This window comes from Camelus bactrianus, chromosome 15, assembly GCF_048773025.1.
Source record: "Camelus bactrianus isolate YW-2024 breed Bactrian camel chromosome 15, ASM4877302v1, whole genome shotgun sequence".
Classification (NCBI taxonomy): domain Eukaryota; kingdom Metazoa; phylum Chordata; class Mammalia; order Artiodactyla; family Camelidae; genus Camelus; species Camelus bactrianus.
In genome coordinates, this window is record NC_133553.1 from 63964394 (window position 1) to 63990318 (window position 25925).

At 37.9% G+C, this 25925-nt stretch overlaps 2 protein-coding genes and 1 pseudogene across 2 annotated transcripts in view; all 3 read left to right on the forward strand.

Annotated features, from left to right (window-relative positions):
* GMCL1 (germ cell-less 1, spermatogenesis associated) overlaps positions 1-12515 on the forward strand; it is a 42245-nt gene extending 29730 nt beyond the window's left edge. Inside the window, exons 12-14 of the mRNA XM_074341276.1 lie at positions 2821-2966; positions 5984-6071; positions 10414-12515. Of these exons, the coding sequence (XP_074197377.1) occupies positions 2821-2966; positions 5984-6071; positions 10414-10542 (363 nt within the window). The 3' untranslated portion in view covers positions 10543-12515. The remainder of the gene's footprint in view (positions 1-2820; positions 2967-5983; positions 6072-10413) is intronic.
* On the forward strand, positions 2973-5974 carry LOC123619359 (large ribosomal subunit protein mL50 pseudogene; annotated as a pseudogene).
* A 3254-nt stretch (positions 12516-15769) lies between the features above and the next one.
* Positions 15770-25022, forward strand: SNRNP27 (small nuclear ribonucleoprotein U4/U6.U5 subunit 27). The gene is made up of 6 exons (XM_010963743.3): positions 15770-15929; positions 17717-17837; positions 18948-19060; positions 19633-19712; positions 23487-23551; positions 24607-25022. The coding sequence occupies exons 1-6, from the start codon at positions 15896-15898 to the stop codon at positions 24659-24661; spliced, it is 468 nt and encodes a 155-aa protein (XP_010962045.1). The 5' UTR covers positions 15770-15895; the 3' UTR covers positions 24662-25022.
* The last annotated feature ends 903 nt before the right edge of the window (positions 25023-25925 follow it).

A 25925-nucleotide genomic window follows, 5' to 3' on the forward strand; every position in this document is an offset into this window, starting at 1 on the left:
CTGATGCTTTATGTTCCATCTTAAGATTGGTCCCTGGCTCATACTTTAAACTTCTCTTTTTCACTCTGTCACATCCACCTGGCCGAACCCCAGTTCTTGTTAGATTCCACCTTCCTGTGTGCTCCCTGCCTGCTTCTGTACAAATGAATGTGACTAAGGAACACCTTACATCCCGCCGAAGGTTTCACTTGAGTGTAACTGTAAACCTCAGGCAGCTCTTGGCTGCTGCGTGGTGGTCCTCCTACCTTTCTCCTGGGAGTTTATCCTCCCGCTCTCAGAGTAACTCTCATACCGTCTCAGAGGGGCAGTGCTACCACCCTTATTCTTGTCCAGTGGCCTTGCTTCTTTCACAAAATAAAAGCAAAAGGAAGAGACTCTGTACATCCTGTTACCAGTGCTGCTCCCCGTCCGCCTGCATCTCCAGCTGTGCGCTGTGCGCCGTGCTTTCCCTCTCCTTAGGCTGGGGGAGCTGTCTGCTGCTTTCCTCATCCGTCCCCTCCTCTGGTGGTGGACTCCCTCCCTTCTCACTGTTCAGAGGTTTGCTCCTACAGTCATCACCTCCCTCCCCTGCACCATCAGTTCCTCTCTTCTGTACCATACTCATTTAGCATATAAATGCCAGAGCATCACCCATCTTAAACCGTACCCTGACCCCACGGTCCCCTCTAGCTTCCACTCCATTTCTCTGCACCTGTTTTAAGCAAAACTCATTGAAAAAAAGCTGCTTGTATCCACTTCAATTCATTTACTCCAGTAAACTCAAGTGACAGTGCCATGCCGTCCCCAGGGATTCCTACATTACCAAATCAAGTAGCTTTTAGTCTTCTGAAAGCTCTTGGCAGCATGACCCACCTGTTCACTTACTCCTTCTAGGAGATTTTCTCCATTTGGCTTCCAGGACAGCATACTGTGCTGGTTTTTTCCTCCTTCATTGGCTGCTCCTTCTAAGTGTTGGCTGGATCCTTCTCCTCTCTTCTCAACACATGTTGTTGTGACTGGAGGTTCAGTACTGGGCCGTCTTCCCTGTCTGTGCTGTGTGTGCTCACGCCTCAGTGCTCTCAGCCTGTCCTGTGACTGCACACTGAGCCCTGATGCCTGTCTCCAGCTGCTCACTTGACGTCTTTTTTAGAACCCTAATAGCATTTCGTATCTGAAGGTCCTAGCTGAACTCTTTCGATTTTCGTTCCCAAACTCTTCCTTTCCAAGTATTCTCCAGCCCATAAATAGCCCCTGTGTTCATCATTTGCATAAGCTCCAAACTTAGAATTCTTCTTCCTTTCATTCCATATCTGGTGTCCATAAGAAATTCCTTGTAATATGTATCTTTGAGAGACATTCTTAGCATATCTACCTGTACAACCCAAGTCCCAGCCACCCTTCTCTCCGGCTGGACTGTTGTAGCTTCATAATTGTGCTATTTTCCCTCTTGTTCTCACACATTCTGTTTTCCATACAACAGCCAAAGTCATCTTTTAAAAATACAAATTAGACCATGTTACCTCCTTGCCTGAAATTTTCCGTTAGCCTCTTACCACACTTAGAAGAAGGCCAAACTCTTCCTTACCATGAACTCCTAGGCCCTACATCTTCTGGCCCCTGACTGACTCTCTGAACTCATCTCCAGCTTCTTTGCCCCCCTCAGTTACTGCCCTAGCCACACAGCCCATTCTGCTGTTCCTCAGACAGACCAAGCACGTTTTGACCTTCAGAGCTTTGTACTCGCTGTTCTCTTTGTCAGTCACTCTTACCCTGCTAGCTACCTGGTCCATGCCTTAACTGTCTCAGGACCCTGCTCACCTAGCATCTCTTCAGAGAGATGTTCACTGACCAGCAGTCTCCCCAGCTGCCAGCACCTGCCACCCTGTCACTCTCTCAGCATTCTATTCTGTCCTCTTCACTTTCATTCCATTCTGTGTGCATTGTTCGTCTCCTTCACACAAACATACACACACTAAAATATACATTTACTAGGGCAGAAACCAATTTACTGCTATTTCTTCAATGCCTAGAGCACTACCTGGCACAAAATATGTGCTCAGTAAGTATCAGTGAACTATTGAATTAGTGGTCTAATTCAGAGGGCCAACCAAACACTTGAAGCCCTACCTTTATTTCATTATACCACTCCGCCGCACCTCGTAGTCTCCCATGAACTGTTAGATCCTACTAAACAAACTTGTGAACCTCATGGTGTTTAAAATAACTCAGTTGTGTATCTGTCAGTTAGTTAAGGTATTTTAAAAATTCAGTTTAAACTAAAAAAAGAAACAGTTCATCCATTTCTCCCACTCCCCTCATCTCTGGCAGCCACCAAATGTTGTCTGTATCTGTGAGCTTAGGGGCTTTTTTAAATACATACTTTTTTAGATTTTACACATAAAAGAGATCGCACAAGGTATCACTTAAAGTAGTTCAGCGTATTTTTAAAGCAGGATAAGTTTTAATGGATTCTTACTGCCTCTGTCTAGACTACTAGTCCGCAGAGCTACACCTACTTAGAGATGCAGTGGAAAGCCACACTGGTTCTGATAAAATCACAGTGTGGCGAGTTAATGAAACAGATCGTGAAGAGACAATATTAGGAAAGTACCTTAAGGAATAATGACTGCTTTTGCTGGCCTTGATACATACCATGTCTGTGTAGTAACCTTGTGTGTGTATCACAGATACATTCTGTGTAAGCCTTAAGGCACCGACAAAAAGGAGGAACCCATGAGAGAAATATTTGAAGTGGGCTAGAAAAAAAAGGCATTTTCAACTTTTTGTTTTGGACTTGGTAGTATGATAACCTGAAGTAAATCTTTCTTCTTTGTATTTTAGTACTGCTGGCGGTGGACAGGTTTTAACTTCGGCTTTGATCTGCTTGTAACTTACACCAATCGATACATCATTTTCAAGCGCAATACCCTGAATCAGCCGTGCAGTGGGTCCGTCAGCTTACAGCCTCGAAGGAGCATAGCATTTAGGTAGGGTGAGATCTTCCCACCCTCCTCTTCCTCACTCCAGAAGAACTATAAGAAATGAATTAAAACTGTAAATTACACCAACGATAGTAGAACTTTGGTAAGATACAAGTGACATGAACGTGCAAGGAGATGATAAGGCTCTACCCCTACGAAATGCATTAACTGTAAGTGCATCAAAACTCAGACCTGGAGCTCATGTGGCAGGAAGAAAGGGTAGGCTGTGGCATGAATGATACAGGATTGATGCTGTTCCTAGCAAATAAAAGGTCCAAACTGGAAATACAACATGGTGTTTTTATAAGAAAACATGTCTGGTGTTATCCTGAATTTTTTATAGGATTCCATACGTCCACCTTTGCCTAACAATTGAACTGGCAATGTTTTTCTGGAGAGGATGGTGACAAATTGGAAAATAGCTTAATGAACAGATTATTTAAAAGGCGTACATTTATATTTACCTTATACCTTATACAAAAATTAACTTAAAATGGATCAAAGACCTAAACATAAGAGCTAAAACCGTAAAATAACTCTTGGAAGAAAACATAAGAGAAAAACTTAGTAACATTGGATTTGACAGTGATGTCTTCAATGTGATACCAAAGCACAGGCACCACCAACAGCAAAAAGATAAATTGAACTTAGTCACAATTAAAAACTAGTGCGTCACTCAGAGATGGCGGCGCTCAGGTTGTCCGGCGTTACCAGAAGAGGCCTCACCTGGATAGTCCTGGGGCGCCACACAGAGAATTTTGGTCTCAATTCAGAAAAGAGAAACAGCCAGTGGTCGCTGAGACAGTAGAAGAGGTGAAGAAAGAACTTATCCTGGTGTGTCCACCCTTACGAAGCCGAACATACATACCATCTGAAGATCTCCGGAGTCGTTTGGAATCTCATGTCAAAGAAGTTTTTGGCTCATCTGTTCCCTGCAGTTGGCAGGACATCTCCCTGGAAGATGTTCTTCTGAAGTTCAGTTTCTTGGCACGTGTGGCCGATGACTCCGGGCTTCACCTGATATGCAGAGTCAGAGATGTTCTTCATTTCTATTACGTGCCTGTTCAGGATAGATCTAAATTTGATGAACTTATTGCCAGTACTCTGCCTCCCAATTTAAAAATCACTTGGGGCTACGGAGTAGTTCAGAAGAGGAGCAAACACATTGGAATCATTTTTTTCCCCTGAAAAGGGAGCTGTTTATCAGACTTTTTGATACTTTTGCATGTGAAATGCTGTCAGGACTGTTCTTTAAACCCACCTTTTTTGTGGAAGAATGTATTCTCTCTCTTTTTTTTTATCATCATGAATTGAAAAATAACAGGATTTTCTCTTTTCACATTTGCTGAAACTTTTTTCTTTTTTTAGTGGAACCAGATCATTAATAATTTATGGAAATACTCTTTTCTGGAAGACACCATAATTAACTTGGGTTTAAGATATAAGGCTGTTAACATGTTCAGATGTGGGTTTTATTCTTTTTTCTTTTATGTTGAAGTATTGTCAGTTTGCGATGTTGTGTCAGTTTCTGGTGTACAGCACAATGCTCGAGTCACACATGGATATGCATATATTCGTTTTCATATTCTTTTTCACCATAAGCTACTACAAGATGTTGAGTATGTTTCCCTGTGCTGTACAGTAAGAAATGGGCTGTATTTCTGGCTCCGTCTTGTCTGGTTGTGGGAATTTGGGCAAGTTACTAAGAACCTCTAATCCTCAGTTTCTTCATCGATTAAATAATAGTGTAGTGATACTACTTCGTAAGGTTACTGTGAGAATTAAAGGAGACAGTAGAAGCCAGCAGCTTATTAGAGTTAACTGGAAACACTCAACATTCAATAAATCTGAGCAATTATTATTTTAAAAAAAAAAAACTAGTGCATCAAAGGACACTCAAAAAAGTGAAAAGGCAACACGTGGAGTGGAAAAAAATATTTGCTAACCATATATCTGATAAGGAGTTAATATCCAGAATATATAGAAAACTCCTAAAAGTCCACCACAAAAAAAAATCTGATTCCAAAAATGGGCAGAGGACTTAAATAAACACTAATCATTAGGGAAATGGAAGTCGGAACCACCTCACACCCATTAAGATGGCTAATATCATAAACAAAACAAAAATGTTGGTGAAATCGTGGAGAAACTGAACCCTTGTGTATTGCTAGTAGGATTGTAAAATGGTGCATACTTTATGGGAAATGGTGTGGCATTTCCTCAAAAAATTAAACAATTAATTACCATATAACCCAGCAATTCCTCTTCTGGGTATTTGCCCAAAAGAATTGAAAGCAGGGACTCAAACAGATATTTGTACACATAGCAGCAGCATTCACAATAGCTGAAAGGTGGAAGCAACCCGAGTGTCGACAGATGAACAGATAAACAACATGTGATGTATATACCTGTGATGGAATTATTATTCAGCCTTAAAATGAAAGGAAATTCTGACACATGTTACAACATGAGCCTTGAAGACATTATGCTAACTGAAATAAGCCAGTTAACAGAAGAACAAATACTATATGATTCCACTCACATGAGGTACCTAGGCTAGGCAAGTTTATAGAGACAGACAGTAGGATGGTGACTGTCAGAGTCTGAGGTAAGTGGAAATGGGGAATTCTTGTTTACTTGGTACAGAATATCAGCTGAGGAAGAAGAAAAGGTTCTGGAGATGGATGGATGGTGGTAATGACTACTGAACAATGTGAAATGTGTTTAATGCCAAGACCTGTACACTTAAAAACGGTAAAAATGGTATATTTTATGTATATTTTACCACAATAAAAGCATATTTATAAATTATTTTTTATATCTGAGATATGTATAATAGCACAAGCTTGTAGATCTGCATGGAATCAGTATATAGTTTGAAAAGACTTTTTAAAGTCTTATCAAGTAAGAGACTTACAGAGACTATAGAGGGGAAAGTAAATGTTAAAGTGAGGTGGGGCTTATTTAAATGAATCTGGTTTAAAAATCATGTGTTTCTTTCCTTTGTGTGTGTTTTACTGTAGATTGCGTTTGGCCTCTTTTGATAGCAGCGGGAAACTGATATGCAGCAGGACAACTGGCTACCAAATCCTGACGCTCGAAAAGGACCAGGTGTGTTTGGTGACTGTTCTGTTCATTTTTTCATCATCATATTTGCCTTTTGAATCTTCTTTTGAAAATTCTTAAGTAGTAGTAACATTTCATTTAAAGATTGGTTTGAAAGTGTTTTGAAGGTTACGATGCAAGTACCGTGTTCACTTTGGCATAATTTACCCCCATCCTACCAGAAGTATAACTAAGACAGGAAAAAGGAAACACAATTTGATTTGAGGGGCAGGGAAAAGCTGACAATAGGGAAATAATTGTCCATCCTGAGCATGATCTTCAGAAAGTTCTGAATCTTAATTTTTTATCCACTGTGTTCATGAATGTATTTGTCTACACATTAATAGCAGAAGCCTTAAAGACAGTCCAGTATGTCTCCATAGCTCCTGGATATTAAGAGATATTATCCTCGTGCACAATAGGTTTCCAAAATGACAAACATCTGTAATGTTGCCAAAATTATCTCTAAAGCTATTTATTTCTTCTTGTATCACATATGCACGTAGAAGTTTCAGAATGTCGTGATGAGAAAGTAAACCTTTTTCAAAAAGTAAAATGAGAGCTGTCAAAATACTGAGGGAGTTTATTTCTATTAAAACTAACCAGCATTCCAAAGGACATACTGTTTTAATAAAGGGTTCAGAGCCTAAAGGTCACACAGATTGTGAGAAGTAAAGTGGTTTTCCTCAAACTGAAGAGACTCTCATAGAACATCAGAATTTAACATTGCAAGGAACCCTGGACGTGATGGTTCTAACATCACCTACCCTGTATGAGAAGCCCTTTAACAGCGTTCTTACGGAGGGTCCTCCAGCCATTGTTGGATCTCTAGTGACAGAGAGCTGACTCTCACGTGGTGGGCAGTATGTGAGAAGGTAGATACATAATAGGAAGATCCAAATCCACCTCCATTAGAATTCTCTGTTGGTCCCTGTCACACCCTCTGGACCTGCATGGACAATGTCTGTCTTTACCTTCCACATGGAACTTCACTGAAAAATATCGTCATGGCTCAGAGCAGCCAGAGACTTAATTAAAAAGCACCAGGCCAAGATGGTAGTTTCTTTCCAAGTGTTCCTTGATTTGTTCACTTAACACCTGTGTGCCTGCTGCGTGCTAGGTTGTATGCTAGGAGTGGAGGAGATAGAAAGGGGCTTATGTTGTACAGCTAAGTAGTTGAGAGAGATGAGCTCAGAGAGTTTGTGGTATCGAGGGAGAAGTCTCTGACCTTTACTGTGGGGCTGGGGGAAGAGGAGAAGGGAAGACAGATCAGGGAAAACCTCTTCTCCTAGACAAGTTGAAAAGTGAATGGATACCTGAACCAGGCCTCGAATGATGAGTAAGGCAGCCAAGGAGCACATAGGTCATTCAAAGAACTGAGGTTTGGAAGAGGAACAGTTCAGTAGGGGTAGAGCCTGGGCAGGGCGGGCTGGGGATGGAGTTCTTCCTGAGATCTGTAGAGGGCTGTGGAAGGATTTTAGTGGAGGGGTTGTATATGTGTGTTTTACGTAAGTTATAGATGTTTATTGTAGAAAAAATAGAAAACAGAAATAAGCAGGGGAAGAAAGTCATACATAATCCACTGAGAGGTGGCACCACTGACATCTTTTTCTTCACATGTATCTTTTTTTTCCAAAGTTGTATCTTACTGTTAACCATTTTGTAACCTGCTTTTTTTCCACTTTGTTGTATATAACTTTTCTTGTCAGTAAATATATATCCACAACATCATTTTTGTTACTGCATAATAGTCACTTTAGATATACCATAATTTAAATAATTCTTGTTTTAAAGATGAATTCCAAGAAGTGAAATTCTTGTCAGATGGTGTATACATTTTCTAATGGCCAAATTGCCCTCCAGAAATAACTGTCCAAACTTACACTCCCTCCTGTAGTGCAGGAGAATATATGCAGCCTAGTGTATTATTGTTCTTTCTAATCCTTCTCCTAATATAATAAGTGGAAACAAATCATTTGTTCTGATTTTCATTTGTTTGGTTTCTGATACAGCTGGGTTTTTTATATACTTAGTGAACATACTGTGAAAATTGACCATTCATAATTGTTTCTTTTTTTAATTAAGGTATTTATGTTTTCTTGTTAATTTTAACAGCTTTTATATAAAGAATGATAACACTTATAATATGATCTACTTTCCCATTTTTGTCATTTGTCTTTCAACCTTCATGAAACAATCTGTGCCTTTAATGATTTCTTATTTTGATGTGATATTAGAGCCTTCTGCCTGGGGTTATATAGTTATCTGGGGGGTTTCTATTCTTTTTTTTTTTTTTTTTTAAATACAATTGGGTTCCATCCTGTGCTCACTGCCATCTTATCGCCCTCTCCACTTCCGGTACTGGCCCAACCATAATAAATGCCGGTGGATACATCAGCTGGAAGATTATCTACTACTTGTTCAGGAAAGTTAGCTGTAGGGATGCCCAGCTGTTTGGGGTGTGGGCTGTGGCCTCGTCTGGGCATTGGGCAGAGCCGCTGTCAAGGCGGTACCTGGACAAGCCCAACATAATGTATTTTATGTTCCGCCGGGACCTGCAGGGTGACGCCGACAACACGCCCTGGCGAGACCCTCACACCACTGACCCAACGGAAGGTGCCAGGCGACTGAGGCTGCGTCTCGGCCTTTTTTACTCCTTTCATTCAATTTTTTCATTGGAGTATTTTGATGATACATTTGAAGTGTATCATCAGTATATTTGAAATGCCATTTTTATCATATACTAAGTTCTTATATACTTGGTTTCATTTCTGAGATTCCTATTGTGTTACTAATTTTATTGTGGAGACAACAATACTTTGTTTTAGTTAGACTTGCTTTAAAAAGGATTTTAATACCAGTAATGCAAGTTCACCTTCATTCCCCTCTTTTCAGAAATCCTGGGGCTCTTTGTGCATGATTACTGTTCTCTATGGGGTGTCGAATCATTTTGTTGAGTTTCCTCTCAAAAAATCCTTTGAGAGTTTTGATTTATATTGTTAAATATATAAATATGTTGTGGGAAATTGGTATCTTCCCTTCTAGAATGTGGTATTGTCTACATTTAATTAGGTCTTGTGTCTCTCTAAAATTTAGGTCCCCCCTCTATATTATTCCTATGTGTTTCCTGGAAGTATAGTGCTAAGTGTTTTGTATTTTAATTGCTAATATAAAATGAATCTTTTTAATAATAATTTTTGGTGACACATAGGAAAGCTAGCGATCTTTCTGTTTACTTTAGAACTGTCCCTCTCACAGGGCTATGCTAACTAGATTTGCTTTATAGAAGGATGTCTCAGAGATGTGTGAGGATTATAGACATGATAATGGCAGGAAGACAAGGTAGAGGGTGCTGTTATAATCCAGGTCAGAAGCTGTGTCCAGTTGAGCCTCCATCAGTCACTCAAATGTCCCAGTTTTAGTCTCTTCATTGCAGGAAAGCATGCTTCAGTAAAAAATGTAAAGCTCTAGATTGAAAGAGCATTTAAAAGTTTATTCTCCAAAATGTATAACAGTGAAACTAATGTATATTATTTCAGAGAATGTATCCAACTATTTAAAAAGTAGGAGTTCTCATTTCAGTGCTGTTGCTTATTCTCTGAGGATTTATTCTGTTCACCAAATGCTGTTGGTAAAGGGTTCCAAACAGAGAGCTGTAGCATGAGTGAGTGATGGTTCCATTTGCAGCTCTCAGGTGTAGTATCAACTCCCATCTCTGTGGGATTCCAAGGCACTCTCATGTATATTGATGTAACTGAACTGAAATTGATTTTACATAATAATGTGTTTTATGTTCCAAGAGACAAATAGCATGTTTGCATTAGATCCAGTGGGAAATCTTAGACCAGAGTGGGAACCATGATAATAATAACTTCCCACCTTCATCCCAAGGATGTGCTATTACATAAAGACCATCAGACATTGAAGCCAAATGAGAAGTGTGTACTTCTGGACTGTGTCTACTCATAAAATATGTAGGTACTTGATAGAATAGAATTTTTTCAATAATGAAAATAACTAGCATTATTGATTACTTAGCATATAGCTGGCTTTGCTGAGTCCTCTATGTGCTTTGTCTCATTCGATGCTCAGTATAATTCTATGAGGTAGATACTCTTACTGGCCCCATTTACAGCGAGGAAGCTGCAGTTGATAAGGTCAGTGACTTGCCCAGGGTCACACAGACAACAGGTGGGAGTTATGAGATTTGAGCAGTGATTCTCAGACACCAGATGCAAGCTTTTAACCACCATACTAACTTGCAGTTCACTCAATTCAACCATTTGTTTCTGTGTTTAATTTTCTATAATATTACCATTATCATTAAAGCTACAAATTTGTCTTATAGGAACAAGTTGTGATGAACTTGGACAGCAGGCTTCTGATCTTCCCTTTATATATTTGCTGTAACTTCCTGTATATATCTCCAGAAAAAAGAGCTGAAAATAATCATCATCCGGAAAATCCAGAAAACTGAGGATCTCATCAGCTTGAAACAGTAGCACTTTGAAAGCTTTTTTGGCCAGCTTTAATTTAATGACCCTAAGGATTTCACATCTAAGGTGACTAACAATGTCAAAGGCCTTATGAACTGTACAGATAATACAGAAGACTCTTCTTATCCTCATTACATTTCTATGCATCTATGGAAAAACATTTTAAAGCCAAGAAAATATCTGTCAAACCATTTCTGTTATAAAAATGTCGACTCATGCTTTTAATTCAGCATCAGTAGAAAATTGCTGTAGGTAAATCTCACATTTCTCTGTGACCAAATATGAGTTTAATTCTTAGCTTGAACTTTGATCCTACCTAATGTTGGTGAACCTCCGTTATCCGTCTGTTTTATTTTTATTTGGCTAAAAGAATGCTAAACAAATCATTTGAATGGCCAATCATAAATGCTCTTTCATTGGTGTGTTTAAAGCTTTTAATTTTTTAGCTACTCTTTATGATTCCTCCTCCTAGTCAAAAATGTTTTTAATCATTAATTTTTTTTTCATGGTTTTGAAGACTCAGCTGAAGAACGTTTTATTTAACTTAAGCGTTTTCATGCTATTTTATTTTGCTTTTTATTTAGCTTTCCTAGGATTTTAACAACAACAAAGTCAGCTTCAGACATTCAAATAAACTTGAATAGGGGAGAAAATCATTTTGACTTTGAGGCTATTGCTAGGCCTTACATGGTCTTTTTGACATTCTGTACAACTTTATTATTAGGTCATAGATTATTTATGTACCAAATATTACACTTTAAACATTATATTCTATGATCTTTATAATTATTTATGTTCAAATTTTGGTTGGGAATCTTATTTCCTACTTAAGCTCAGGACTTTATAACCTCTGAATTGAGTGCCTTTGAGTTACACATGCTGATAGAAATTTCATAGTAAATGTAAATAAGGTTGGAGGATATCATACAGAAGCTGACAATAAAGCATTAATGTACAAATAGAATTATTTTTGTCAAAAATGAGATGTACATTTGTCATGATTTATGTATGTTGGCTTCTTGTGTTTACTGCTGTTTTGAAAATAGCCATGCTCATCGTCTTCCCAGAGTGAGTACTTTTTGTGATTAATATATATTTTTAGTATGTTTATGAAGTGGGAATTACTTTTATGTATCTGTACAAATAATAAATATCCATTTGGAAGAAGAATAAATGAGCTATATAAAATGAACCAAAAAAAAAAAAACTTAGTTGAAACCAGAATTTTTTTCAAGTTGGATTTTCTCCAATTAGATTTAACTTTTAGAATTTATTGCTAGTTTTTCTTTCTTAGTGATATGTCCACAGATTCATAAATCACTCTTTTCAAAATTCATCTTCATGGTGAATTTGAAGGCAGCTTTTAAAGGCCTCCCCCATATTCACTCCTAGGACTGTAGTTTAAACGTTTTTAATACAATAATTTGCTGTATCAATAGGCTGCATTTCTTGTTTTTGTATTTGGCTATAATTATATCTCTTTTCCATGAGATGCTTTTGTTTTTTTCCCATCTTACAACATCAGAGGTTCCTTACCTTTACATATTAAAGAATATAAGTACCAATCTTAAATTGAATTATTTGAATAACTGAATTTTTACATATCTTGGAAGTAAAGATAAAGTTTATTAGTGAGTAAAATTGATTATTTCATTTCACTCATATGAATTAATCACATTGGAATTACACACGCATGGTTCCTGTCCATTGGTTCTTTCCTGGCCAAATTGCGTGTCATTCACAAACAAATTAATTTACTTCTTCAGTCACAAGTAGGTTGTGTTCTCATTTGAGAAACTGGTCATTGTCAGCTGGTACTTTACATTGATAGTAAAGATCTGCTTTTGTTTTCTTACCAAATACTTTAATGTTTGCATACTTTTCTTTTTAATTGGAATATTTTCAATAAAATATTAAAAGTGCAGCTGAAGTATATAAAAACTGTTATATGAAAGCTTTTGTGTTTGTCAGCTTCTGCCTTCTTTTTTTAAGTCTTTTTTTAAGCTGCAAGAGCTAGAAAACAGTATTTACCCACTAATAATTACTTTTATTTGGCTATCAGTAAAGAGAAGGTCCTTAAGAGAAAATGTTCTAGAGTTCCATGCTAAATTATTAAAGAGGGATATGAGTGTACCTTTCCTTGAGGGGAGGGCAGTAATTAAGTTTATTTAATTTTTTTAAAATGGAAGTACTGGGGATTGAACCAGGACCTTGTGCATGCTAAGCATGTGCCCTACCCCTGAGCTATACCCTCCCTCCCACTTTTTTTTTTTTTTTAAATAGATTTGGCTTGGAACTTAGCAAGGTAGGCAAAACTAAATGAACCATGGTAGTCACTCACTTTCTTACCAAGTGTTTCGCAGCCAACACTTTATCACATTTCAAGTCTTTCAGTAGGCTTGATTGCCACCATTAGTGAACAATTTTCAACATCAAATGCAAAAATAGGGTTACCAAGAGTCATTGTGGCTATCTAAATTTAATTAAAATTAAATAAAATTTAAAATTTACTTCCTCAAACACACTAGATACATTGTAAGTGTTTAACCACATGTAGCCAGTGACTACTGTATTGGGCAGTGCACATATAGAATATTTCAATCATTGCAAAATTCTATCAGAGTTGATCTAGAATATTAGACTGTTAACATTGAAACTATGTCAGAAGTTATATTCCCTTAAAGATGAACCCATGTGAGCCAGGGGTGCAAGAGACGATAGATAACTTGCCAGTCACCTGAAATGATACGTTGAATCATAATTTCAAATGATATGTTGAATGTGGACCTAAGCCACATGACTAAATTAAAAAACAGAGGTCATAGGACAGTTTCCTCCCAACCACAGAGATTCTTCCCAAGGTCCTTGTACAGGCATAAAAAAGCAAAACAGACAAACAAACAAAAACTTCAAACATCATCAGCAACTGTTACCTAGTGGTCAGGCTACTTCAAGGGGGGGAATAAATGACTCAACACACGCATCCATTTGTAGTGATAAAGTAGGATACTTTTGTAAAGGCTGCTGAATTTATTTAAAATTGACTTGCAAAAGGTAAAACAAAATTTAACCAAGGCTAGAGATGGTATATTTGCAGGGAAATACAGAGGATTAATGTTGATTCTATGTTAAGTACATACATACTTTACAGTTCGCCTTTATTGAAAAATTACTATCTAGTTGGGGAGGAAACTTACAAGCAAGTGTGATCACAAGTGTTGACCATACCCTTACCCTACCCTACAAAGAATCCATTAAAATGGCCATTAGAATGAGGGAACCTTAAACCATGTGTTGGAAACAGGGAGGCTTTTTCTTCCAGATACAGTGAAGACGTACAGCGCAAGATAATCTACATCCTGAGAGAGGGCAACTTGATCAGTAAATAAGCAAGCCCTGGCCAAACACAATTTTTATTCCACATCTTAAAGGGGAAAGAGCCATTTGGAGATACACCATTTCTTTTCCTGGCTAAAGTTAATCTCAGGACTGTCCCTTTAGGAAATTTACTCCTTTGGTTTTTCTCTTTCTTTTCTGTACTTTACTCCCCCCAACTCCCCGCCATACTGACTCGTTTACACCAATATTTAAATGTGCTTAAGTTTCTCCCATCTTCAAAAAACCTTACACATTTACTTCCCTCCATTGCATTTTGCCCTGCATCAGGCCGGACTTCTCAGGAGGGTTCTGCAAATTCTGTCTCCACTGCAAAAGCCATACATATACTCAATTCCGCTAAGACTTCCTGAGTCAACAGACTTTGTTGCTAAATCCTATAGGCTAGATGTGGTTTTTTCCATTACTTTTAATATTTAAAATTGACCACTTTGTTCTGCTTAAAAAGCAGCATTCTCTTAAAACTTCTCTGACCTCACAGTTTTCCCCCTCTCATCAAGTCTCCACATTACCCACAGTGTTCTCTAAATATACTCAGATGTGATTGCCTCCCATCCTCAAAACCCTTCAAAGGCTCTCTATTGCTTTTGCCTTAGGACTGCTGTCTTCCATAGCTTACAAGTCTTCTAGCCTTGTCTTGACGTTTTCACTCCGTGCTCCCTAGGTGCCTGCCATACTTCTTTAGTTCTCTGCTTTTAGCATGTCCTCTCCCATTGCCTCTTGCCCTGGCACATGCAGTCTCCTTTGCCTGGACAATCTCTTCCACCTGTCCCCCCACAAAAGCCACCACGTTTCACCTGGCTAATTTCTGTTCATCTTTAAGGTCTTGTTTGGGCATCATTTCCTCCTGGAAACCTTGACAACCTTCCCCCTCAAACCAGTTAGGTCCTGTTTTATGAGCACTCATAATATCTTGCTCTTCCCCTATCAGTGCACCGTGACCCTGTTTACTTGTTTGTGTCCCTCACTGGATTGCAAGCTACTGAAGAGCAAACTTCTTTTTCACGGATTAGTCCTCTGGTACATAGGTGTGCAATAAATATTTGTATGAGTAATTGTGTATTAATTACGCCTTTTTAAGTTTTATTTTCTGATGTTTTGACATCTGGAACTTTGCTGAGACTGCCTTCCCAGGGCTCGCTATTTCCCAGAAACAGCAAATGACTCCCCTTCTGAGTGTGACTTTCATATGCAAACCAGCCAGTGGAAAGCCCATACTCTCCAGCCACCTCCTTTATCAAACTCACAAGCCAAGGCATTATTCCTCTGCCCTAATGACCCCAGGGTCAGGTACCAACAGCTCTGGACAGCCCCTACATCCCAAGGCCCGCTGAAATTATTCAAACTTACCAAATTTATATCTGCTTTGCCAGCTTCCCTGCCTTTGCTCCTCCCTCCCACAAAACTCAATAAAAGCACTCATCCATGCTTTCTTTCCCCTTGCTCTCTCCGCCTCCTGACCCACACTCGTGTTTCCCCGTGTGGACTTTAACTGTTTGCGTTAAAGAATTAGAATTGGTTTAATAAGAAATATTTTATGCATGTGGACAAGATAAATGGAAAGAAAAACGGGGGGAAATGAGAACTGCGCTAGGGTGGTTTATACACGGCTTTTTCCAGACATTCTATAACATCAGGCAGTACATTTTAATGCCCACCATGGACACAAAAGATGGGGAAGCCATCGCGAAAGCGGGGCTGTAAGAGCGGAGAGGGTAGGTAGCTCTGCCCTTAACGGAGTTTCTGGGCTTAGAAAAGGCAGCATCGGGGCGGGGCCGCTTGATTCTGGGCAAGCTCAGTGCCGCCTCCCTTCTTTAGAAGCCGGAACCCTGGCGAGTAGTTCCGACATTTTCCAGTCGGCGGTGAAAACGGATTCCAGGCCTTCCCGGAAGTTGTTGCACAGTCGTTTCCGGGGCTTGAGGTGGAGGAGGAATCCGAATGGGTCGCAGCCGCAGCCGTTCCCCGCGGAGGGGTGAGTCCAGAAACAGTTCTGAGGCTGTGGGCTTCGGTCGGAGACGCATCCCCAGCTTTTTTAAATCTGTATAAGGGTGGCGGAGAGGGGGACCTTTTTATCCTGAGAAGGAGAGGGGGGTGGATCGGGAAACGAAGACGTGGGCCCTACACGGCTTAAGCTCTCCAGCTTGAAGGCAGTTTTCCCCCCTAAATTAGGGTTTAGACGACTCTTTGTCAGCCTCATTCAGTAAATTTTGTTGTACTTGTGGCAGACCGCGGTTCCCTCAGTTTCCGAGTGACCGTGTGTAAGTCATCCAACCTTTCTTCGCCGATTTCCCGTAATTAGACATTGGAGGTAATACTACCCACCTTTAAAAACAAATGTGAACTAAGTGAGGTAAGTCAGAGAAAGACAGATGTCATATATCACTTATGTGTAGAATGTTTTTTAAAAAATCATACAAATGAGCTTATTTACAAAACAGAAATAGACTCACAGACAGCAAACAAATTTACGGTTACCAGAGGGGAAAAAGGTTCGCGGCAGGGATAAATTAGGAATTTGGGATTAGCAGATACAAACTACTATATATAAACAACAAGGACCTACTGTATAGCACAGGGAACTATGTTCGATATCCTGTAATAAAACAAAATGGGAAAGAATCTGAAAAAATATATATGTGTGTATATATATATAGAGAGAGAGAGAGAGAGATAACTGAAATATAACTGAATCACTTTACACACCTGAAACTAACACAAAATTGTAAATCAACTATAGTTTAATAAATAAAATTTTTTAGGAGGAGGGTATAGCTCAGTGGTAGAGCACATCCTTAGTATGCAGGAGGTTATGGGTTCAATCCCCAGAGCCTCCATCAAATAAATAATAAAAATTAATTAATTAATTAACCTAATTACTTACCCCTCTAAAAAATGAAAAATATTTTTTAAAAGAATTTTTTTTAACAGAACAAAAAATAATGTTAACAATATTGGCTCACCAATTGTAACAAATGTACCACACTAATGGAAGATGTTAATAACATGGAAGACTGAGATAGAGTGAGAGTCTATGGGAATTCATTGTAATACTATCTCAATTTTTCTGTATATCTAAAACTGCCCTAAGTAAATATAGTTTGTTAATTTAATTAAAAAAAAAAAAACTAATGTCTGAAGTGATGCCACACTGCATAACCCTCAGCATGTGATGCTGTCTGGTTCTTAAATACTCAGTGTTTCCTTCCCAGTTTAGAGTAGGGAAATCTGTATTCAGGAGTTGGCATCCAGGGAGTCACCTCATAACGTCTTCTGGCCCCCAGCCCATAAAAGGGGCAGTGAGAAGTAGAGAAACCAGAACTTTGATTGGGGGAAATCTCACTTAGACCCTCGATTCTGCCACCTGGTTGGTTTTTTCACCTTCAACTAATCGAATTTGATCTTAAAAGTTAAATGAGCCCTCTGGCCACTTATGGCTATTGAACACTTAAAATGTTCTCAGTCCTAATTGAGAAGTGCCATTTAAGTATAGAATACATGCCAGATTTCCTTGATTTGGTACAGGGGAAAAAAAGGAATAAAACATCTCATTAATTTTTTTTATAATGAGTACATGTTGAAATGATAATGGTTTGGATATATTGGGTCAAATAACATACACTGTTAAAATTAACTTCATCTGTTTTTCACTCTTCTAGTGTGACAATTAGAAATGGCTCGAATTACATTTCTGTTAGATGGGGCAGCGCTAGATGTTTGAGATAATTTTTGGCTCTGCAATTTTGTGTGTTTTTGTATTAGAACGTAGGCGGTCCCGGTCCACATCCCGGGAGAGAGAACGCAGGCGCCGAGAGAGGTCCCGGTCCCGAGAGAGAGATCGGAGAAGAAGCCGCTCTCGATCCCCACACAGAAGACGATCCAGGTAAGTGCAAAAAATAACCAGAAGTTTTGCCAGAAGTCTCAAAGCAGCTACGCGGTCACTGTCCTTAACTGTTTTTATCACTAGTAAAGGGATTTACAATTTCATGAAATGAGGGTAATGTAATCCCACTTTATTCCAACCCTAACATTCCCGTTGGTAAAATAACATTACCGTAGCAGAAAATAATTGGTCAGTAACGCTCTACATAGTAGAGTTGCCTTAAAGAGTAAATAAGAAATAAGACATGAAAAGCACTTAGCTTGGCAAGAGTAAAACAATAAGTGTTTTGTATTGTCCTCTTTGCTTTTTATTAACTTTTAGTGCTAACAGTTTATTCAAGTATGTAATCAAGAATGTGAGATCTAGAAAGAATTTTAGAAATCGACTCTGATTCTGTTTTTTTTTTGAGCAGCATCTTTTATTTGTTTATTTATGCTTCTATTTTATAATACCATTTTTAAATTGAAGTATAGTTGATATACAGTATTATATGTTACGGGAACACAATATAGTAATTTACAATTTTTAAAGGTTATACTCCATTTATAGTTATTATAAAATATTCGCTGTATTTCCCATGTTGCACAGCACATCCTTGTAGCTTATTTTATACCTGATAGTTTTTACCTCTTGATCCTCGACCTCCATCTTGTCCCTCCCTCTTCTCCCTCCTTCTTCCCTCTCCCCCCTGGTAACCACTAGCTCCTTCTCTGCATCTGTGAGCCTGTTTCTGCTATATTCACAAGTTTGTTGTATTTTTTAGAATCCACATGTAAGTGTGGACTCCGATTCTTAATAAGCATCAGACACACTTTGTGCATTTGTGTGCAGTTGTTAGAAACTTTCATTACTTTTTCTGCGCTACAAAAAATCTTTTAGCCCTAACTATATTGAACGTAACTGATGATTAAAAGATAAATAATTTTTGTTAATAATCAGGGCCTTGCAGAACCTTCTTTCTCATTCGTCTTTGGAGAACAAACTCCTGGTTCTCTAGAGCTTGGCTTTTGTTCAGCCTTTACCTTCCAGGTGTTCACGTATATCTGTGCTCATCAGCACAAGTCGTCAGGTATGCCTCTGTTTCTGACATCTTTACATATTAAATGTTAGATCCCCAAGACGACATAGATCCACATCTCCTTCCCCTTCTCGACTGAAAGAAAGAAGAGATGAGGAGAAGAAAGAAACAAAAGAAACAAAGAGCAAAGAACGTCAGATTACTGGTAATGTTACTAGTTAAATAACTATAGGAAGAGTATAGCCTTGTTTCAATAACTTCAGTAAAATAACATTATCATAACATAAAATAATTATATATAATAATATAAAATATAATAATTTATAAAATTATAAAGTATACTTTTTGAGCATTTAAGTATTAAATTTTTTTGTAGTGTTCATTGTGTATGGTTTTGAGATTTTGTTTTAATTGTACCTTAGTTGCTGGTTATTTAGTGCTCCTGATATGGAAAGGACAGTTTAAAACATAAGAATATTCTACTTTGAAAGTATCTTCAAAACTAGTTTCATGTCTGATGTTAGAGGTGGGCCTGCCTCAAGGCTCCAAGCCTGTCATTTTTAGCCGTCTCTTACGGAGGATGGAGAGCACAGTCCTTCCTTGCACATAAAGTTACATTCTGTCCAAATTGAAGAGTTTCTTTCATTAAACTCAAGTCTTTAGCTAGTTATTTTGTATATTCTCTGCTGATAAGGTGGAATGACTATTAACCTATTATCACCTCTTTTTATGTATATAGAAGGACAATGTTTAAAAATTTATCACTTATTGTTGTAGAGGAAGACTTAGAGGGCAAAACCGAAGAAGAAATAGAAATGATGAAGTTAATGGGGTTTGCCTCCTTTGACTCCACAAAGGTAAGTGAAACATGTAGCCAGTGAACTATTCTTATTTGAACTAATCTATCATGACCATCCCATTTTTCCCTGTTTTTTTTTTTTTTTTATTATCACTTGTACTTTCTTCCACTGATATAAATTTATGCAGTTCGAAGGTAGTAACTATTTGTGTGAAGGGATCCAAAAGCAAAGAGAAGGAAGTGGTGAGCAGCCACTGGAACTCAGAGAGTATTTGCCTGGGATGTTTGAGTTCGATCTTAAAGGGCCAGTAGAGTTGGTCAGACAAAGAAGAGGAAGACGATCATTTGAAGTAGAAGGAAGAGCTCATGAAAATGCCATGTAGGCGTGAATATGCCATAGTGTATGGTGGGAATTTCAAATTCAGTGACTAGGGAAAGGGTGTTGATGGGCTGGTGACTACGACTAAGGCTAGAAATAGAGGTGGGAGGCGAATCACAAGGCTTTCGAAACCCTTAGCCATGCTGAGGAATTTAGAGTTGATTCTTTAGGTGATGAGGAGAGGAAGCAATTATTTTTAAGCAAGGAAGTGACAGATTATATGTGTGTTTTAGAGAGATGACCTGGAGCATCGTGGAGGACAAGTGGGAGGCTGGGAGAACTGCCGAATTGTGCAGTGAAAGATGGTGAAGGCCTGAACTGAGAAGAGGGGCTGGAATATTGAGGACCATTCAGGAGCCAGGGTTAGTGGTGGTGGGAGTACAGGTGAGCAGTCAGTGATGACTCTGAGGTGTCAGGCTGAAAGATGGGGTGTTAGGGTTAATCAAGAAAGGATTATAGGAAAGGGAAGTGCTGTGAAACAGAAAGAAATGCAGCTGCCAGATAAAGACGGCCTTGCGTAGCTGCATACGTATGTCCTAGCTCAGAAGAGGGGTTGATGGAAGGGTGAATAGTCTTTAGCCCTGATCATAATATTGGAGTGAATAAGGAAGGGAGGGAGGGTTTGTGGAGAGGGAGCTGAAGAGAGCAATTAGAGGGGGGGAAGTGGGAGCGAGATAGGGAGATGGGGGAGAAAGAGGAATAGGGCAAAGGGAAGACCTGGAGAGAGAGGAAATTGAAAAAGAGAAGGGAAGATAGAGAGGAAGCTAGTAAGGATAGACAGGGAGAGTGTGTGCAGAGAGAGAAAATAGAATTTTAAAGCTTTCTTTTATAGAATTTTAAATCCATTTAATTTTGCAAATGGAAATTGAAATTTTTGAGGCAAGTTGTCAAAAATAATCCACTTCCCCTAATATTGTATGCCATTGAGTTGTGAATGGAGTAGGGTAACATCAGATGCTGTAAGAGTTTCTTTCTAACTGATGTGATTGTGTAGGGCTTGCATGGTTTTTGTTTTTGTTTTTAATGACAGTGTATGACCTAAGAGGAGTACCGAGGCACGACTAACGTTTTGAGGTGAGAAAATTAAGAATGAGCTCTTATTCTCACAAATGGTTATGTGAATCCCATTTTAGAATTTAATACAGTTTATGTATCAGGGGTTTTTCCTTGAATATACCAAATCCTTATGTGTTATTCCAAGAGTATTTTATAAATGAACTGGTTTATTAATACACATATTAGGTGAATAAAAATATCTCCAAAATAAGACAACTAAATTTTATTATTTTTAGAAGAATAGGGGAGGACCTTATTAGAATTCTTTTTTCTTTTTTGGTTTTACCATTGCCTGATGTTATGTTTGAAATTCTTGAGCATCAGATGTAAAGATGAAGCTACACTACACTTTTAAATGTAATCTGTGCTGAAGATGTTTGTTTATAAAGGAAAAATTAGGTGAAGATTTACAGATCCCATTAAAATTATGGAGTACCATGAGAATTGATGTCGGTTGTTATTTTAATGGCATCTGCAAGGATGTTAATTTAATTTGTATGCAGTTGGCTTCATGACTATGAGTTACAAAATTTCTAGCTCATTTGTATTTTTTGGTAATGTGTATCTGGTGATAGTTCACCATTTACTTATAGTGGAACCTGTTCATATGTCAGTGTAGTCACTTTCTTTCCCTTCCATTTTGACATTCTAGAAACTTTCAAAGTTTGCTTCTGTTTATTAATGGATAATTTTCTATCCCAGCATGTAAATGAGAATAGGGCTAATAATATACAACTCTGCAAATAGTTTTCAAAAATCAGTAAGCCTTTAGGAATTGAACTTCAGGAATTTACCCAGTATTCCCCTCTCCCCCAAAATACATTGAAAACAGAAACAGAAAAGGAAGACCAAATATATTTGTTTTAGCTTACCTTCAAATATGCACCTCACTTGTGCATGCCAGTGGGTAAGAATCTTTTTTTCGCGCTAACACAGGGATCTGATAGGTATGCTGCACAGATAGGGGGCACTCACTCCCACGGGTAATGCTGGGAGAGGGCTACCTGTGTGTACATGCACGTGACCGCATGATGTCATTAACCAGCAGTGGTCATACTTTTTTTTTTTATAACGATGCAATACACATTTATTTAATACATCAATTTTAAATAAACCTTGTATGATGAATAAAGTTTAGAGATATGAATGAGAAAAAAAATGATTTTATTTCCCAAGCCCTTTAAGTGTTAATTTTTTTCTGACAGATTAATAAAGAATATTCATACAAGAAAAGTTTTTTTTTCAGTTTGATTAGGTAGAATTGTTACAGTTTGACTGCACATATACGATATACTGCATGTAAATACATATATACAATATACTACACCTTTTTTTAATTTATGTATATGTACTGTTCATTGTTTCTAAGAATGTTTAGAGCTTTCACTTTTTAAACTTACATAGTTATCAAAGGAATAAAGCCAACCACAAAATAAGAATTAATTCAAGGAGATACATACACCCCACTATTATAGTGTTCATACTTGTAACAGTCATTTTCTGATCACCTGCAAATGCAGTAGCCTAGGTGGTGAGAATGCAAAGGTCACTCACACCCGTATCCCTCCATCAAGCTCTGTACGAGTTTGCCGTCTCGTGGGAAATTGCATTGTGTGTATACATTGTGATGACGCAGAGTGGAAAAGTGGAGGGTGTTATGAGGAAAGCACAGTTAACATCCTGTGGGAGTCAGAGAAGATGGTGCTTCCTGGCAGCTGGATCATTTGATTTGGGCCTTGAAGGATGGATAAGAACCAGATGGTTGAAGACTGGCCATGTGGGGGGGGGGGGGCAATTCAGGCACAAGGAACAGAAAGTGGTGAGTTTACTTGGCTGAATCAAAAGACCCATAAAGGAATGAATGAAATAGAAAGTCCGAGATACAAGTGACACTACATTAGTGGCTGTTATTTTGTACTCTGATTCTTGATTTAAAAATCAAAATTGCAAGGCCTGTGCAAGAAATGGGATTTAGCTATGAATGGTGGCTGATTTGAGCATGCCGTGAGCTAAGGTCATAAGTTAAACTTTTGTGAATGTGAATTTTTCTAGAGAAAATATCCCATAACTTTATTTGGTTTTGAAGAATTCTTTGACCAGAAAAGGTGAGGATCTGCTACCCTACTTTGCAGCATGCCTTGTACATAATACATATACCCTCAGTGTCTGTTGGTTTGAATATTGGTTTAATTGCTTATGTGTGACTATAAAAATGTGAACAGAGAGCTATAACACTTGGGAGCTCATGGGATATCATCAGTATCTGAAAATTCTCTCATTCTGGACCTCATTCTTAAATAAATCTTGTCGCTTAAGTGTGTCCGTGGGATCCAGCTCTGAAAAGGTACTTAATATATCCTTTCTCTTGGTTTTTTTTTTTTAATTGCTTTTCTCCAGGGAAAAAAGGTGGATGGCTCTGTAAACGCCTATGCCATAAATGTGTCTCAGAAGAGGAAGTATAGGTATGCAATAGCTGCCATTATGATGTTTGAACTAATATAAATTATGTGCTTGGGAAAGAATTTGTTGTGGGATAATCATGTTTGTAGGAAATGTAGCAGTTTTCTGTACAGTCCCTTACTTAAATATTTTACGTAGTGTTCTTTATTTTAATCTTCCTTGCTTATATTCTGGCATGTTAAAATAATTTCAAATTCATATGTGAGCTAGTAACAATTACAGAGAAAAGGTAGTTGGCTTAAATGTTTTAGGGCTGTAGGTGATTCTTTCTTCAAAATAGCATAATCTCAAGTCTTTAAGCTTTAATTTCACTTAATTGTTTCTAAAATAGATCCCTCCTGAATTCTTTACCTAGTTTGATTGTGTAAGTAATTCAGCAGTAAGTCTCCTTCTGTTAAGTATAGGCATATTAACATGTTGATCGCCACATCACCCCAAACCAAGTGACAGTTGTTATTTCCCCAGGGGCACCCCATCCGCAGTAGACAGTCAGTGTGTTAATACCACAGAACAAACCAGTCCATGCTTGAAATCTCACTGAATGAATGGAAAAGTCAAGACATCTTGAAACATTGCTTTCCTCTCTACCTTTATCACTGATAAAAGACTGATATTCCAATTAATTTAGAATATGAAGATTGTGATTTGAGACTGCTGTGAGTTAAAGAACCAGAATTATCAACAGTTCTTCATAAAATTGCCTTCAAATAAAGTCTTATGGGGAGAACTAGTACAGTATGAAAGCGGATTTGCTTGATGGATGGGTACCTATTTTGAAACTCTTCTCCATTTCTTTAAACTATGTATTTAGTATTACCTAAAGTAAATACAGATTTTCAGCTGATTTTTTTTAAAGTCTATAGAATCTTCCCAAATAATTTTGAAAGTATAGTTCCATACTTCTATTTGGATTTTAACCTTGAACACTTCTTGCCCTAGACTTTGCCATTTTAAAGATGATTTATAGGTTAAATTTCTAAAGCATGTGATTATTTCTTTTATAAGAAGAGTCCAGAATTTTTTTTAATAAACAATAAATTTTCTTTTCTCATCGTAGGCAGTACATGAATCGAAAAGGTGGATTCAACAGACCTTTGGATTTCATTGCATGAGAATTGAAATGTTGAAGAATGATTTTTTTTCCCCCTCATCTTGATTAGAACAGTGGATTTTGTATTTTGTATTTAATATGCATCAAAAAACGGGATCACAGTCCTTCCTCCTTGTAAAGTAAGAAAATTTTATTTATGATGTGTGTAGTTCAGTTACCCTGCCTCAAAAATAGAAGGTTAAATGTTACTTTTTTTCCTGTAGGAAATACCACTTGGGGCAGTCATCAGCCCCATTCCTTTGTTCTTATTCCTATGGAAGCTACATATGTGTTCTTCTTGGATGCTCTTTAGGACTTTTTAAAACACATAAAAGTAATTTGGAAGTCAGTTTCTCAAATAAAGCAGTATTTCTACCCTTTTATATTTGATATTTTTATTATTAGATTAAAGAATCACCCTACACATTTTCTTTTTTCATATATAAATTTAGTATCATAATTCTTCATAGTTTAAAAATTAGAATGAAAAGTATAACTGGATTTTTGTATCTTCTGTGTTTTTTGCCCCCAAATACCATTTACTGTTTTCTCCCCAATTGAAAAGCAGTACATGCTTATTAAAAACTGAGGGAAACCAGAAAATTAAAAAAAAAAAAGCCAAAAATCACTGTAATCTTCCCCCAGAAGGTTAGTATTTTGGTGTCTGTGTTTCTAGGCTCCTCTCAGCATGTATTTCTTGCCCCTGCCCACAGAGATCAGAATGTTTATGCTGCTCTCTTTTGTTAATCCTTATTCTGCCATGTACTGTGAACATTTTTTAAATGCTCTTATAAATTCTTTGGAAACAGCTTTTAGTAGCTACTTGGTTATACCATAATTTATTAATTAATCCTTTATTGGTAAATGTTGGCTTCCCTCCCATGACTTGCTGTTATAATTAAAACTATGAGTGTATTATTTAGGGGTAAAGGAAGAAACAAAACTGAGTGGTATCTCTGTTGCATGTATCTCTTTGTACTTGTTGCCTTATTTCCTCGGTCTAGTTGGGTGGCTGTGGCATTGCTGGGTGGGATAAGGGGTGTGTGTTCCACCCTTTGTGTGCATGTAGTAAGGCTTATGACACACGTAGGCGGCTGGAAAGTGCGCGCATTCCGATTTCATACACATGTATCAATACTGAGTGTAAATCTTTTTTTTTTTTTAAGTTCCCAGTCTGATGGGTAAAATAATGGTATTTGGTTCTGTTTGGTTCTAAGGGAGATGAACATTTTAAGAATGTGTTAGCCGTGTATATTTCTTTTGTGAAATACTAATTTCAAATCTTG

Bases quoted from the DNA above. Each gene is read 5' to 3' on its own strand.
- SNRNP27 (XM_010963743.3), top strand. From the start codon at position 15,896: ATGGGTCGCAGCCGCAGCCGTTCCCCGCGGAGGG. The intron at 17,838-18,947 runs GTAAGTGCAAAA...ATTAAATGTTAG, and splicing joins CCACACAGAAGACGATCCAG to ATCCCCAAGACGACATAGAT. The intron at 23,552-24,606 runs GTATGCAATAGC...TTCTCATCGTAG, and splicing joins TCTCAGAAGAGGAAGTATAG to GCAGTACATGAATCGAAAAG.